General features: G+C 35.1%; 1 protein-coding gene across 4 annotated transcripts in view; it reads left to right on the top strand.

Moving 5' to 3' along the window:
• DOCK4 (dedicator of cytokinesis 4) overlaps positions 1–16,205 on the top strand; it is a 240,727-nt gene that overhangs the window by 78,219 nt on the left and 146,303 nt on the right. For all 4 annotated transcript variants that reach the window (XM_048943492.1, XM_048943510.1, XM_048943503.1 and 1 more), the window contains exons 2-7: positions 1,923–2,006; positions 2,752–2,792; positions 5,046–5,101; positions 6,967–7,063; positions 10,814–10,962; positions 15,232–15,316. In XM_048943492.1, the coding sequence (XP_048799449.1) occupies positions 1,923–2,006; positions 2,752–2,792; positions 5,046–5,101; positions 6,967–7,063; positions 10,814–10,962; positions 15,232–15,316 (512 nt within the window). The remainder of the gene's footprint in view (positions 1–1,922; positions 2,007–2,751; positions 2,793–5,045; positions 5,102–6,966; positions 7,064–10,813; positions 10,963–15,231; positions 15,317–16,205) is intronic.

The raw sequence follows: 16,205 nt of genomic DNA on the forward strand, positions 1-16,205 counted from the left end.
TTGTTTTAGAAGTGAAGGAAGTATTTTGTCTTCAGAATTTGCATGGAATGTTTAGCTTAGCCTTACACATTGCCAAGCACTGACAATGCTTCAGAGAACTGAAACATCATAGGAAATAGGCATGTGTGCCATTTCATCAAAGTCAAGTAAAACTTGTGCATACACCCGAGGACAAGATTTATGCTCTTAAATCCTTCTATCGCAGCATGTGAAGGACTTTTAAAACTGCCTGCTGATTTTACAGCTGAAGTAATTTATTTCTGTGATATCAAATTAAAAAAAAGTAATGCCTCATAGAGCTTGAGGGGAGATAATGTTGGTTTTTAGTAGCTTTTGTTTCCATCTGTGTGGTGGGAGATTTGTCCAATTGCCATTACTTACAGTTATTAATGAAACAAATTTCACACAACCTTTCAAAATTGGCGTACCATCCAAATTAAGCTTTTTTTTTTTTTTTTTTTTTTTTTTTTTCCTGAACTGCTGCATGTTTTGGAACGTGCCATCCTGTGGCATAGAACATATCCCATTGTCTCAGTCTGAAAAGCTCGAACTTTCTGGCAAAGATTCACAAAGGAATTTTAGATTTCTGTGGTCTCTGTCAGCTAATAGCTGCTGCTGCTTTAGGAGCATTGTAACATGGGCAGGAGGCTGCTTCTGTCTTTGTGCCTAAGTGCAGTCACTGCCTGTGGTGGGGGAGACTCCAGGCAGAAGACCAGAGGCTAAAAGGGATTTTTTGGCTTCAAATGTTGCATTTCCTTTCGTAAAAGAGTAGTTGCTTACTTAGCACAGCTGCACCGACAGTCTTCCTTTTTTGCTTTTACATGCAAAGATTCGTTTGTACAGCCATGAGTTGTTATTTCACATCACTGTGAGATTTGTGTTTTCCTATCTGTGTTGGTAGATATTAGATAGCAGCAAGACTTCTATCAGGTCACCAAGAGGTTTGCTGCATTTTGTCCCTTTGATAGGGTTAGAAAGCCGTTTTCCTTTTCAAGTTCAAAATTAAACTTCAAAATGATATTGCAATTCAGAGAATCGAAATCGCTATTGCTTAGTGTATTAGCTTGAGTGAGGCAGCTTTTTAATTCAGAATTTCGGCTGTAACAAACTTTGGGTTGAACGGCTGAATTGTCATCTGGCTTGTCAATCAATTCTTAGCAATTGTAGGAAGGAGTTTTTCAGGCAGTTTTGTGGTATTACGTGTTGATTCTGAGCAAAAAAATAAATAAATAAATAAAAATAGCTGCCTCTTTTTTTAGTGCTTACAGTGTAAGTCTTAAATCTGGATTGCTTGAAGTATTTGGAAAGATCACTGCTCTGGAGGGCGCTTTGTTTCTCCAGCCTGAGGTCATGCCCATGCATGCTCAGCTTTTCTGGCCAGCAAGGCTGTGGGCAGAGCAGTGCGTGCCACTGGGTTTTAGTAAACAGCCTGCTTTAGCATGCTTTCATTGCTGTTCTACACACACTGAACATTTCCTCAGCTGGGATTACTATATGGAGTGTTGGATCTACAAACCCATTAAACTACTGAGAAATAAGTCTTGCCTTTTGTGACATGCTGGTGGTACAGATGGTAACAAAAATATTGGCACTTTCTGCTTGCAGACGTCTGAGGTCAGCTATCTGTTAGCGGGAACATTTTGAATAAAACATTTTCTGTCCTTGAGGGTAGTTATGTGTAACAGACTAGCTGACAGCCTTCACCAGTATTTCCATTCGTGCATAGTAGGTTTGTAAGCATTTTTTTCTTTTATATGAATCCTGTGTTTAGATATTCTGTTCATAACAGTGGCTTAACCTCCAACTCTTTCTTCAACTCCTTCCATTCTTAACTTTCCCCACTAGTATATGAATTTTATTAACAAGGAATCCTGTTTTATATTTTAATCATGCAAATAATCAAAACTTTCTGTCTTTTTCAGTAATAGCTGGTTTTCGAGGAACAGTCCCACATGGCCTCTCACTGGAGATTGGAGACACAGTTCAGATACTGGAGAAGTGTGATGGTGAGTTCACTGGCTGGACTTCCACTGATAATGAAGGATCCTTTGGTGTTGACTTGAACACCACTGCTACTCATTAATTTTCTTAACTGAATAAATTTTTGAAGTCATCAATATTAAGAAAACATGGTGCTCAGGGATGTGACTTAGTGGTGGGTAGTTAGTCAGGGCAGTAAGGCTAGGTTGCAGTTGGACTTGATGATCTTTAAGATCTTTTCCAAATGAGTTTTTATTCATTCATTAAATAGGTGTGGTTTTGTTGTTTGTTCGTTTGTTTGTTTTTAATTTTGGGATGATGTACTATTAACCTTGTAAGAAACGTTTCTACAGAAGGCAAAGGATCTGTCATTTTGAACTGGGTATATTATGAATCTTGTAGAGTAATGCAATCAAAACTTTTGGATTATGAAGTTCAAAAATGATTTGTAAATGTTTGCAATGAATATAAATCTGTTTCCTCTTTTGCATTAGACTTTCTGTCTAGTGCAAAATATATCTGGGTTGCATTGTTAGAAACAGTCGGGGATAAGGGTAAAAGAGTAATTCCTGAAAATAAGTGTGAATTAAGTCATCTAAATATGAGCTGGTTTAGACAAATTACCTCTCGTTATGTGGAAAGTACTCTAAATGAGTGCAGTCTGACATCACTGCATATTAGTTGTATCTGTCTGAAAAGAAAAATGAAATCTGTTTTAGGTATGGAAATGACTTGCATACTTTGAAAAACAAAAATGTTCTTTCTTCACAGGTTGGTACAGAGGATTTGCCTTAAAAAACCCCAATGTTAAGGTAAAGATCAATTACAGTTTTACACTTTGGCAAAAATGTGTATTTGCTTTTAAAAAAGTTTATAGTCTCCTTGTAAGTAGATGATATTTACTCTTGAAAGAAAAATGGAGCTTAGTGTTAAGTATGTTATTGATATTGCATGAATTAGATTTGGACAATGATTACACCTCTCAAAGGCTCTTGTGCATTTGGATGACAAATCCAAGGCTCTGGCAAACTTTCTTTTAATCTGATTTTTAGAAGCTAAGTTAAAGGGAAAAAACTACCAAGAATGGAAACTGCAAATAATGTTAGAAAAGTTAATTAATTAGACTATGCCTATTTTCTTGATGGTATATATTAGTTCACAACAGCCATTGGAGCTATATGTGGAGTATCAGTTGAAAAAAATTTGTCTGTTTCCAGATAAGTTTTGTGTTTCTTTTCCTTGTTGTGTTATCTTTGATTTCCATTGGAGTGTAGCTGGTAGAATTCACTGTGTGGTTTTTGTTGTGTTCACACATGAAATATGATGTTATTCATACACTTATTTTCTTCAGCATTTGTTCATCTTGAATGCATTTTAGATTTTCCTGTCTTAACCGTATTTCTGTTTTCTTACTTTCCTGTTGACTTAGGTCTGTCAGTATAAAGTACTCGTTTTTCATATGGGAAAAACCATTTCAAGACTTCTTTTCCTTCAACAGTACTGAAATCACCTGTTTTTCCTTAAACTCACGTTGTCATCTTAGTCATCTTTTTTTTTTTCTTTTTCCCTTTCCTAATTCATTTCCAAGCCTCTTCAGCTGCAAACGAGGGCATATGACATATAAATTTCAGAAGTTTCTAGGGGTTCCTATCATGCATGTCACCTGTTTCTTGTCCCTAAGCTTTCAGTCTCTGGTCACATGAATTTGTTTTGCTTTATGTGGAGGGTCAGTGTGAGAAATAAATTTAGCCAGTGTCTAATCTGACATTTACTACTTTGACCTCATTGATAAATATTACAATTTGATTTATGAGACTTGAGCAGTTGGTATTTATCACATCTTCTGTGTCTTTTGTTGCAGTTCTCACCACATGTTTGCTGTCATTTTCTTTATGGTCTGTCAAATGTGTTGATAGAAGTTATGAATAGGTTTTCTAAACATGACTTGATGTGTGAAGGAACAAGATAGATATTTTCTACTTTCATAGAAAAAAAGGAAGGCAAACAGTTTTATGAACTGGATTTTTCAAGGGACCCTCTCCAAAAGTAAAATAGGAACACCTATTATAAGTCAGCTTATAATTGGTATGCTCAGAGAAATTGTCTGTGGCAGCTGTTCTGCATTACCCCTATGTATGCACCATCCTCATTTCGGGGACATTGTTACAAACGCCAAAGCTACACCTCTTACTGTCCTCGGGAGGTGCTCTCCTGAACTACTTCACACTGCTGAGGAGGAGTATTCTCAAGGGCAGCTGCTATTACACAGTAGATGTCTTTTTTTCAAAAGTCTAACAGTGGTTTGTGTTATAAGAAAATTGGGCACCTTAACAGTGGAAAGCTGTATGTAGCTGGGCTTGTAATAAGGAAGAGCACACACATATTTTCCTACACTGCATTATGTAGCTAGCAGTAGTGTATTATATTCTAAGCCAGAATTTGGAAGTTGAATTGCTTGATTTTGCTTACCATTATGATTAATGATTAGTGTGGTGTAAGTGCTGTGACACTGTTATCCATGCAAAAGAGCAGTGGACAACACTTAGGTAACTAGGAAGGACCACTCCTGTCTGAACACTGAGGCTCTTTTGTGTGCCTCTACTGCACCTTTCAGGTTCGCTGCATGGCACAGTAACTCCCAAATAAAGTTGTATTTGTTAATCTATCTTTGTTTATTTTTATTGAAATTCATTAACTTCATTTATTTTGAAAATCTGTACTGAAGAGATCTTGTTAAGATCCTGTTGGTAAAAAAATTTCTCAGGGGAAATACTGATAAATTATTTAGGATAAATGAGCTGTCAAGCAATCTTATACATGCTTTACAAGTTATCTTCTAATTTTCTTAAATATTGAAAGATAAACTCTACTGAAGGCATTTTAATTTCCTTTAGATCTGTACTGTGTATATATTGAATTCTTTTTTGTGTGTGCTTGTTGGTAATTATTTGGAGGACTTTCAATTCAGCATGCATTTGCGTATTAAATGATGCTTTAAGATTACTCTCCAAACTCACTGAAAGGAATTTTTTGGTTGTTTTTACCCAACCTATTTTGTTTTTCAGGGTATCTTTCCATCCAACTACATTCACTTGAAAAATGCATGTGTTAAGAACAAAGGGTAGGTGAAATTTTGGGGATTCACATATTTATACACGGTAACTTACTTGTGCCAAAGAACATTTGTGAATCTGGCAAGGAGTGATGATTTTATTATAATATCTCATCTTAAGCTTTTGGTCAGAAGACTTGAAATGTCTGTCCTTAGCTAACATGGTGCTCCTGCGTGGTAGTAAAATCAGTGTGTTATATCCTTCAAGAACACGCAGTATGCCTAGGAATATCAGTCTGTGTTGCCTAGAGTAAAGAGAAAACAGTCACGTCTTCACAGCCTGGTGTTAAGTTTGGTTTAGAAAAAGGTATTGCCCTAATTAGAAATTACTCTGTAGAGAAGCATTTGTTTAATATTAGTAGTTGTTTTCTTTAAAGAGACCAGCTGTACCATGGCAGACAGCTGACATTTTACAAAAACAAATGTTAAGATTAAGGATCAATTCAGCGGCAAAAGATTTCACTAAAATTGTAAAAGAATAGAGATGTTCTTTTCCTTACTGCCTTCCTTCAGGTGATGGAAAGCAAATAGCTATTCTTAATAATGACTGATCTCATTTCATTTTTAGAAGAGTTAAAAAAAAAGAAAGGAACAATTGATTAAAATTAGTACAAAGTTTTTTGAAACTAGAATGTTCTGAGTAAAATAAAGTGATTTTTTTGGAAATTTAATACTTACTTTGAAAGTAGCACTTTTAAAAAGTTATACTTGGCAGTGATGTTAACACAGTCTTTTCCAAAGTTTTATGTAATTTGGGAGTGTTCACATTTACGTAATGGTTTAAAATCTCTTTAAATAAAAGCATTTATTATCAAATTAGATGGAGGCCTATAAAAACAGGTGTGGATGGCTTTGATTTTGGGTGCTTGGATGACTGTGTAGGTCAGCGTTTCCTGACTGGCAAAAATGAACCTTGAAGACTTTTTTATATATTTAAGTAAATATTTGAACGTCTCATTCACACAGGTGAAAATGAGAATTGCAATGCTGCTCAAAAGAGTTGTTTGCTATAGAGTTCAGTGTACCCATGTTTTATTATACCCTAGGATCATTTCTCTTTTGGAAGTGATTGTAGATTAAAATGAAGGTTCAGTGAAATAAAATTGTTGTAAACTGTCAACAAAGCTTAAGTGTAGAATAATTTTTTCTTAACAGACACCATGACAATGTTGGCAGGGAGTTCAATCTTATTGTCTGCATTTTCTTCTGTAGTCGGTGTTTCCTGTTCAGGTGATGTACAGAGCATCAGGGCTGGGGGCTCTCACATGGTTAACTTGATGAAAGAGAAATTATATCATGAGAAAAGTACTTTAGGCATGATACAGACTTTTAAAATGTACTGTATGTAAGAACAAAGTGATAGTGATGGTGGTATATAAAGTGATGGTATGATTTAGTCTTTAGTCTTGATCAAGCCAACTCAGGTTTTTCTTGCTCAGCATTGAAAAATCAGGAACTCACTTGTACTGTACCAATTTTATTTTCAAGTTTAATATACATTTTCAGCTGAAGAAATTACATTTTTTCTATAAACAGACATGTTTAAAAAGTGTGGCAGCAGTCGCTGACTTGCAGTCTAACCTAAAGTGGCAAGATCATTTTGAAATCCTTTGAAAACCACGGGAAATTACTTTGACATAAAAGTAGTGTTTGATGTGCTTATCTCATGGCAAAATGCTTGCATTGACTTCTCTAGGACCAATACTTTCCATGAGGATTAAAGAAAATGTATAAATAAAAAAGTCTTGAGGGTTGAAGGAACTCCCTTGTAATTTAATTGACATTGCTGTTGGCAGGAGGAAGTCTTTATGTTAGTAACCGTACTGTGATTTGTAATGCTTATGTAATACCATGTGTTCTTCTGCACATTTCAGACAATTTGAAATGGTTATTCCAACAGAAGATTCTGTTATTACAGAGATGACATCAACTTTAAGAGACTGGGGAACGATGTGGAAACAACTCTATGTGGCAAGTACTTTGAATAAGTTGCTTTGATTGAATACCAGCTTGAAAGACCAGATATGTTGCTAAAATATTGTTTTTCCTGCATGAAAAAAGAAAAAAAATATAATTAAAGGTAGTGGACAATTTGTGATTCTCTTTTCCTATTGGATTTATTTGATTGTTGCTTTTCTATTTATTTTTTTTTACTTGTCTTTCGTGGTTTAATGCTCACCCTGACCCTGTAAATAAGTCAAAGAATCTACAATTCTTATTTTAATATAACTTTAAAAATAATTAAATGTGGAGATGTCAGACTCCTTGACTGGTATTATTATCATACCTATAAATGATAATAGCAGATCCAATACATTAATTGGGGGGAAAATAATCTTCTTAATGGTTGAGTGACCAGAATATGTATATGCAAAGAGAAGAAGAAGAAAAAAAGACTTAGAGAACATTATTAATAAATTGTATGAAATATAAAAAAGAACTGCATTTTCAGGCAGAGTATTATATAAATAACATTACATTTTCAGTTATGGAAAGTCCCTAAGCCAGTTGATTTGATTCATGCTCATTTTCTTATAGATTTTATTTTCTTTTACATCTACACATTCATAAGTACCAAGGCATGTCCATTTTACTTGACCAGGGTCACTTGTATGTGATGCAAAGATCAAAGGATGCCAGCTGTTGAGTCCTCACTGATAAAGGGAGTCAGAAGTGGTTCTTCATTAACAGTAATGAGCTAATTCTGGGCCTAGCAGTTACACACTTCAGAAGTGGCGTCTGGTACTTTGTCTCACACATATCTTCAGCAAAAGTTCCTTGCTTCTCAGTTCTTATTTTCCTTATCTGAATATGTTGTCTTTTCTCTTTCTTCCTGACATCATCAGTTCTGTTCGTTTTGTCACCCTTGCTTGACTGGAATCACGCTTGCTTGACTGAAATCACACAGAGCAAGGTGCTCTGTGGCAGTTAATATTACTGTCCCTTTAAATTCTTCTTATGTATACATTTCCATATTTCATTTGCACTTGTCTTTGAAATCCTATTGCAGCTGCTTACAGAAGGTCCCTCTCTGAAGTTACTTTGTTCTTCATTGTGAAAAATTCTACCATTTGCATTACTTAATTGGCTGCCACTGAAGACAGAAATTATTTGGTTTTGGTACTCTTAAAACAAATAGAAAACTGTTAAATCTTTAATCTCTCTATTTTGACTGAAATTTAGTCTTCTCTCACCATTCTACATCTTTTCAATTTTTTTTTTAATCCTTATAATCTAACTTGTAATAATTATCATCAATTCCCTCATACCTCCTTCTCTTTCCTCTCTTCACTTGAGGTTTTGTTGTTGTTGTTTTAACTTTCCCTGTGGAACTGTCTTTAAAGACTGAAATGCAATATTTGAAGTGTTGCCTCCATTTAAACTTACTAAATTTTGATTTTCATTGTGGTCATCTTTGGTTCTTAACATTTCTCCTTCTGATCTGCTACACTGAATCCTAACCACGGCTTAGACTTGACACCATATGCACATATCACATGGAATGGAAACGTTTCCTTTTGCATCTCCGTAGTTTCCCTGCATCTCCTTATAGTGCAGACCTCAAAGTCCTGGTCTTAACTCCTTGCTGAATCGATGATTGTGACTTAAACTGTGAGAAGCTTAGCTATCTTCTCACTTTACTCGTAGAGGGCCTGCTTTTGTTGTGTAATAAAGTCCACAAGTCAGAATGGTTCAGAAGCAGCTGAACTGCTTCCTTTTGAGTGGTGATTGTAGGGATTGTGTTCAGGGAGACTATTCAGAACCAGGTGACACTTCTGAAACCTGCAATTGGTACAGTGGCTAGTTTGCTTAGTGAAAGCTTTCCTGAAAGAACCTAAAAAATCGTGTTGAATTCAGTGTTATACAGTATCAAATTAGACTTGACAGTCAAGCTAAAAAGTTAAGCAGTATGAACTGCTTCTAAGGTGAGCTTCAAAACTATGTTGAAATTTCTCTAGATTACATGGGAAGTTCTTTTTCCTAACTGTCTTAAGCACATCTAAGTGTAATTGCTTTCTGTGCTTACATATGAGGAAGGATATAAGTGGAAAAGGAGCAAATTCACAATCTGCTTTTGTAAAGAACCAAGTCTAAAAAGCAGGAGCATTTGCTTGCAGGACCATTCACCACTTTGAGATGTAAGAAACTCAGACAAATGCTAAACCTTTGAAAAAAGGATACTGCATTGAAAATGTTATTTTGACCTTAATGTTATTGTGAAATACTAACATGTCTCTTGTATTCTGCTAAATGTTTTACCTCAGTGGAGTTTATCATCGCAGATCAAAAACAAAGATACACGTGAATTAGTGATTATTTGATTTGTTTTCTTTTTAATGAAAGATGAAATCTCTGTAACTAATGGAATGCTGTGAGCACAAGCAGTTGGCCTATGTAATGCTCCCATAAAGACTTTTTCAGTATGTTGCTTTTAGAAACTATTTGCATAACCTGTTTTTTTGGTTTTCTTTTACTTATAGAGTTCATATATTCTGTGGTTCTTACTGAAGCTGACTTTTTTAGCAACCTTTTTCTTCATTGCTGCTATTATTGTGTGTTTAAAACACACTGATTTTCCTTTTTTTTTTTTTGCAGACAACCAATAGAAACAATAAATCAGTGCTTATTTTAGCGAGCTTATGAAGTGAATGAATGTGAAATAAAAAAGGCAAATTTGTCACACAGCAGTGTTTTTCAGAACTCATGGAATATAAAATGTACTGACAGAGAATAATGATGCTGCTAAGAGAATTTTAGTTTTTCATAGCAATTATCTAGCAGTAATAGCTGAAAGTTGGTTTTATGTCATTTTTTTCTCAGGAAGAAGTAAAAGGGAAATGAGTGGCTTAGGGTGGTTACTTTTTTGTGTTGTTTGTTTTTAGAAAAAATAAGCAGAACAGATCTGAATTTTCAGTGTTTTTTTGTGATATGTCGCTTAATTGAGGTTGCAATAATTTTCTCAAGATACAGTTTCTTAGAAAAATTATATTAAGTAAAACTGCCTACTGTAAAGTGAAGGAAGAGTTAAAAGAACTTCTGCTGTTAGGGAGGAAACCATCATGGGAAATGGTTTATGTCATTAACTGGTATGTAATTAGAGTAGGAGGATGTGTTTTATTCATATTCATGTAATTTCTTCTATTTTGCAGTTAGGTAAGGCAGAACAGTCTGGGGGAGATTTCTGTCTACATGAGTCTATTTATTTACGGTTAGGCCATAGTGTGCACATTTATGTTCCTGAAAGAATTAAAAGAACTTTAATGCTGTGTGATTCAGAGTTTGAATTCTAGGAGCTATTCCCTTTTGATCCCTTGTGTGTGTGAGTTCAAATGGTCTTGAATTACTCTGTCATGGTTCCAGTTTTGATGCAACGACATATAATGAAAATGCTTTCAGAATAAAACAGTGCTGTGACATTCAACAATTTTTTATTGAATCTTTGTCATATCTGTCATATAAATCAGACTGTGTAAATGTGTGGTGTTAGGAGTTTGAGTGAAATTATGGAGTGTGGACAGTGCAAAGGAGTTATCTGTGATAAAATGATTTTATGCACATGTGCATGCATACATACAGGTAAAGAGGTCAAAGCATTAGAGAGAGGAAGAGGATTGTGACTGACTAAGGGAATAAGGATGGAAGGATATTGATTTCCATATCACATCTGTATTCATTAGGACTGTCAGTTGGTGTAGATGCAATTCTTTATTTCTCTCACAGAGAAATGAGGGGGATCTCTTTCACCGACTGTGGCATATAATGAATGAAATCCTAGACCTGCGAAGGCAAGTCCTGGTTGGCCACCTCACCCACGATCGAATGAAGGATGTGAAGCGACACATCACTGCTCGTCTGGACTGGGGCAATGAGTGAGTAGCTATGCTTGTAGAAGAAAGTAGTGTAATCTCATTATAATACCAGTTTTAGGCTCGATATAGAATGTTGAAATAAGGAACAAATTTCTGACTGATGTTGCTTTTCTTTATGGATTTTTTCCTTCATTGTTTTTCTGTCCGCTGTGTTTTAGCAGTGAAAAATTACTTACAGCTTTTCCTTTCTTTTTTCCTTCCACTAAAGAGACATACTTGCTTCAATTTATTTTACACAGCACTGGTATGACCTGCAAGAGAACTGCAGATAGTATGTTGGAATACTGGATTTCTGCAGTTTCCTTTTAAGTCTTTTAAAAACATATCTGCCCAGATTCTTATGCGGCATAGTGTTGCATAGCTCTGTGTATTAAAATGAAATTATATTGGCTGACACTACTTAATCTTCTTGATCTGTGTTCTATGATTCAGTTTCTACTTTAGCATCTCTAGTATTCATCTTGATACTATTCTATCCATCTTTCTTTTATTTGAGTGACAAATAAAAAATGATAACCCCAGTTATATTCTCTTAAGTATTTTTTTTTTTCAAAGAAATTTTCATTTGTCTTAAACCTGTGCTACTTCAAATAATATCTCTTCAGTGCCTTTAAATGCCTAACAGTATGAAGACTTGTAGGGATAGAGAATTGTTAGCATAATGCATGATGATGAAAATGAATTGTTCCAGGTGAAAATCTTTGTTCCAGATACCTCACCCATGAGAATAATAAGCCCAAGGGGCTACTCTTAACTCCAGTATTACTAGTGAAAACAACAGCACAGATTAACAACGTTGTGATATTTATAATGACAGTCAAAACGAGCATGAGTCTGCACTCTTTTAGCAATGAGGCATCAGAATCTTGTCATTCTCTTGTAAAGAAGTGTGTGCTTGGTATGGTTGGGCAGCTGAGTAGCATGGAAAATGCAAAAATGGAAGGTGCTGCTGTTGATCATATTGGCATGCATGCCTTGCTTTTAGTACTGAATTTGATTTGAATTCGGAAATCAGGAAACCAGATGAAATAGGCTCCACAGACAGTAAATTTTGCTGCTGTTACGTACAGCATACTTTGCAGTGCTTCCTCCACAGTAACACTGCATTGCTACATCTGTAGCCCTTTGCTTTATTATAATATATTGTATTTGTCTCATTGTAGCACTCCTGGCTACTTTGCTAGGTCCCTGGAATGAAAGGACAAGTGTAAGATTGGTATGTGCATCAGGAGTGATAGGAGCATCCCTTTTCCCTCGCAGTACACTACCCTAAGGCAGTACCATCACTGTTTTATGTGGTCATAAAGATAACAAAAACACTTGATTTCTTTGATCATCAGGGAGGTGACTGAGTCAGTGTCTCTGGAGGTGTTCAAGAAACACTGATGTGTTGTGCTAAGGCATATGATTTAATGGGAAATATTGGTGGTATGTGGACAGTTGGACTGGGAGATCTTGAAGGTCTTTTCCATCCCTGGTGATTCTGTGATTCATCTGAAACAATAAATTTGACTAGAAAGACTGAACACTATTTAAACAAACAAACAAACAAAAAAGTAAACTAATCTCATAGATTAAAGTCCTGTATATTGGAATAGTAGTTTTTATACCATAACAGGCTGATAACCTGATACAGGCTGATAGTCTACTCAGAGCAGTGCTCTATACCTTGTTCCACAGCAAGCTCTTTTACAAAATGTATGACCCTGAATAGAATAATGCAGAACTTGTGAAGTCTGAATCAGCCTTTGAAAAAGGTGGGTATATTCCTTGAAGCTTGTGACTGAAATACACTTCAGTCACTCTAGCTTTCATAGCAGAAAGAAATACTCTCAGTAGGAATAAGTGTGATGTAGATCTTATCCGTAGTATTTCCTCCCCACCCTACAGGTATGGAACCTTTTTTTTCTTTTTCTTTTTCTTTTTTTTCTGGAATATTGGTCTTTCCTCATTCTTTGAACCAGGCAACATTCTCAGAATTCTGTTACAACAAACATCATAAGCTGCTACTAATTGGCACAGCTTTAGACTTTTATTTCCTCTGATCTGCCCAATGCCTGTATGCTGTATTTTTTTTTGTTTTTTTTTTAATATATTTTTGTGCAAGTGTCTGCTGCAATGGCTACAGATGGTTGCAGTGTTGTATTTTTTGAAGTGGGCATTTTTCATCTCAAACTTGAACCCAGCTATCGTATCTGGGCTGTTTTTGAACCAGCGATGCCAGGCAGTCAGGCAGGAACCCTGAGTTTTAAAAGAATCTCTTTTTGCTTTCAACCCATTACTCTGTTTTGAAAGTAACAAGGTTGTTTTGTGGGAATGCTTAGAGCAAAATTAAGCTTCTTCCAGCGCAGGAGTTCATTGTAACAAAGGAGACTCAGCATCCATGAAAGCTGATGTTTAGGACAAAAACAGAAATGGCTGTAAATTGTTTTGAAAAATTTCAAACAGAACAAGATAATGAGAATTGGACTTTCCACATCTTTCTAAGTTTACAAGTTGGAAGAGGAATGCAATATTTCCTAAACAAGTTTTCTGAGATCAGATGTTTGAACCCTTAGTATTGTGTATCAGTAATAAAACCACTTTGCACCTGCTTGTGTTTGTGTCAGATTTACATCTGTTATGCAGATGCCATGGATACTTCTCATCATGTTGTTTTCTTTTAATCAAGTTTGGGTTTGTATTTATTGTAGTGAGCAGCAAAAAGAATGCTACTGGCAGTTTTGTTTGGACATCAGATTTTATTGATCATCTCTGAGTTCACTTCCAATGCATCTTATCATCTTACTGTGGCAAATCTTTCTTACTTCATTATTTATAAATCAGCCTTACAGTTATTTCACTCTTAAGGTCTCTTTGTAAAATAAAGGATGTTCTGTTTTTGTTAATAGATTTTTTACTTGCTTAAGAATTCAATTTCCATAGAATTTGAGTGCATAAAGAGGAATTTATAGTTTTCTTCTAAGTACGAGATAAAACTTATTCAAAACCTTTGAGAGAAACTGTGAAAGCACAGCAAGAGTGACACAGAAGATGGTCCAAAATGTAATTTTGGCTTGATTAAATCTCTAAAAAAATCCCTTAATGAGCTCTAAAGATGTATTTTTTGCCTAACAATGTCAAGTCTACTACACTTAGCACGAGTGAAAGTGATCTGATTTATAGTATGTACTTACTGAAAGCTTTCTATAGAGAAAGTACTTTACATCTGAAGTGCGGAGCTTAAAAACAAACAAAAAATGAGTGCAGCCACTGTATACAGGCACAGTTTACATAAATGAGTATGTCTGCCATGGCATCCTTTTTCTAAAAAGCATGAATTTCAATATCATTTGTTTCCAGCCTTTCAACTTGAAGGAGATGGAATGAATCATGTCAGATCCATCTCTCTTTGCATTCCCTTCTATTTATTTTCTGTCCCATCAGCAGGGTAAACCACTCTCTAACAATTTTTGAAAACTGGAAATAACTTTTGGCATTGAGGTGCTGTTTCCAAATTCTTTTCTTTAGCCCGTAGATTCTTCGATCAAACTCTGACTAAATACTACTCAGTAGTAGAACTAATTGAATTTCAGGGGATTCTGAAAGCACTGCTAACTGAAAGCCTAAGTATCTAATGCTGTGGAAGAACTGTCTGCTCAGAATTGTGGTGATTTCTGAAGACATCAGTTCCCATTCTTTAAAAGCAAATATTTTTAAGTTTTCTAATCTGTCATTTTTTCTCTAAATTCAGCATGACTGCCCCATTTATGATCTTTATTACTTGCTGCTATGCTGAAAATATTTTTTTATTCCTGTTGATTGAAGTGTATTTAATTATTTCATTCAGGAGACACAGCCAAGCAGCTTTGATGCAATACGGTCCAAATTTAAAATAAACTGATGATTTGACATTGTATGGATTTTCTTTTTGTATTATTTTCTGTGGTTGTCATTCAAAATGACAATACCTGTGCAGTGTCCGCAGTAGGACTAAGAATGGTATCCATTGCACATTTTCTGTGCTGTGAAATGGAATTAAATACTGTGGGAAAAGATATTCCATTACTGTTACGAAGTGACGAAAAGAGAGGAATCATGCACAAACTTCAAAAAAGCCCCCTAACATGTTTGGAGTACCAATTAGTATTTCCTTTGTTAAATGGAATGTTGATGTTAAATGAAGAAAGTTAGTTAAATTTCTTGATTTATTTACTCTGTATGTAGAAACTACTTACTGTTATTCTAGTGCTTTATGGTATCTCTTTATTTCTCTTTTTCCTCACATAGACAACTGGGACTTGACTTAGTTCCAAGAAAAGAGTATGCTATGGTGGATCCTGAAGAGATCAGCATTACGGAGCTCTACAGGCTGGTATGTGAATTTAATACTCTGTCCTTGTGCTGACAGATTACATGCTGAGGTTGTCATGATAACTTTCTTCTACTTAATCAAAAGTACTTTTTTGCTCAAATACACTGGAATTTGCTAATGCAATGGGTTTTACTATGATGAAAGAAGATTTATTTTTAATATTTTTTTCATCTCCTCCTCTGCATGGGATGCTTTGATTTTATATCATCTGTCTGCACACATGTACATTCCACATGTTATTTACGCACAGCTTTGTTTTCTGATATATCATTAAATTTATGAGTTCTAAGATGAATTTAATCTTCAATAATAGCTTATGAGACTCTTCATCATTAGTTCTTTAAGTGGCCCATGAGTCCCATTAGATAACATTAGTGGAAATAAAATAACATACTTGTGGTACAAGTATTGTCATGATTAATCATATTGGCTTGTTGATCTCTTCTAATACATTAATGTTAATGGCAGCTGAGCTACGTAGAACAGCTCTCCTTTGGGCATGAGAGCCCATCTTGGTTTTGTAAAAAGAGTACTGGTATTTCTTATTCTGATGTTACATCAAATGAAGTCTAAGAAAGCATTCCAATTAATTTCTACAGGCCTTTGCTCATAGTAGTATCGCAGTTACAGTAATAGAGTTCTGAGTCTTACTTGCTTAAAACTAAACTTTTATTTAAATTAATGTTTATTTATGCTAATGCATGTATTTAATGCAGAATATAGAACGTAGGGAAATTGTGATAATTTGTTATGGAGCCGAAATTTTAATATGTGCAATAATTTTTACTGATAGATTTTGAAACTGTATGCTGTCGAGTCAAGTAGTAATTTATTCACTCTGCAATCAGTATACCTTTGGGCAGGTTCAAAGTCACATGTAATCGTATGG

This window comes from Lagopus muta, chromosome 1, assembly GCF_023343835.1.
Source record: "Lagopus muta isolate bLagMut1 chromosome 1, bLagMut1 primary, whole genome shotgun sequence".
Lineage (NCBI taxonomy): Eukaryota > Metazoa > Chordata > Aves > Galliformes > Phasianidae > Lagopus > Lagopus muta.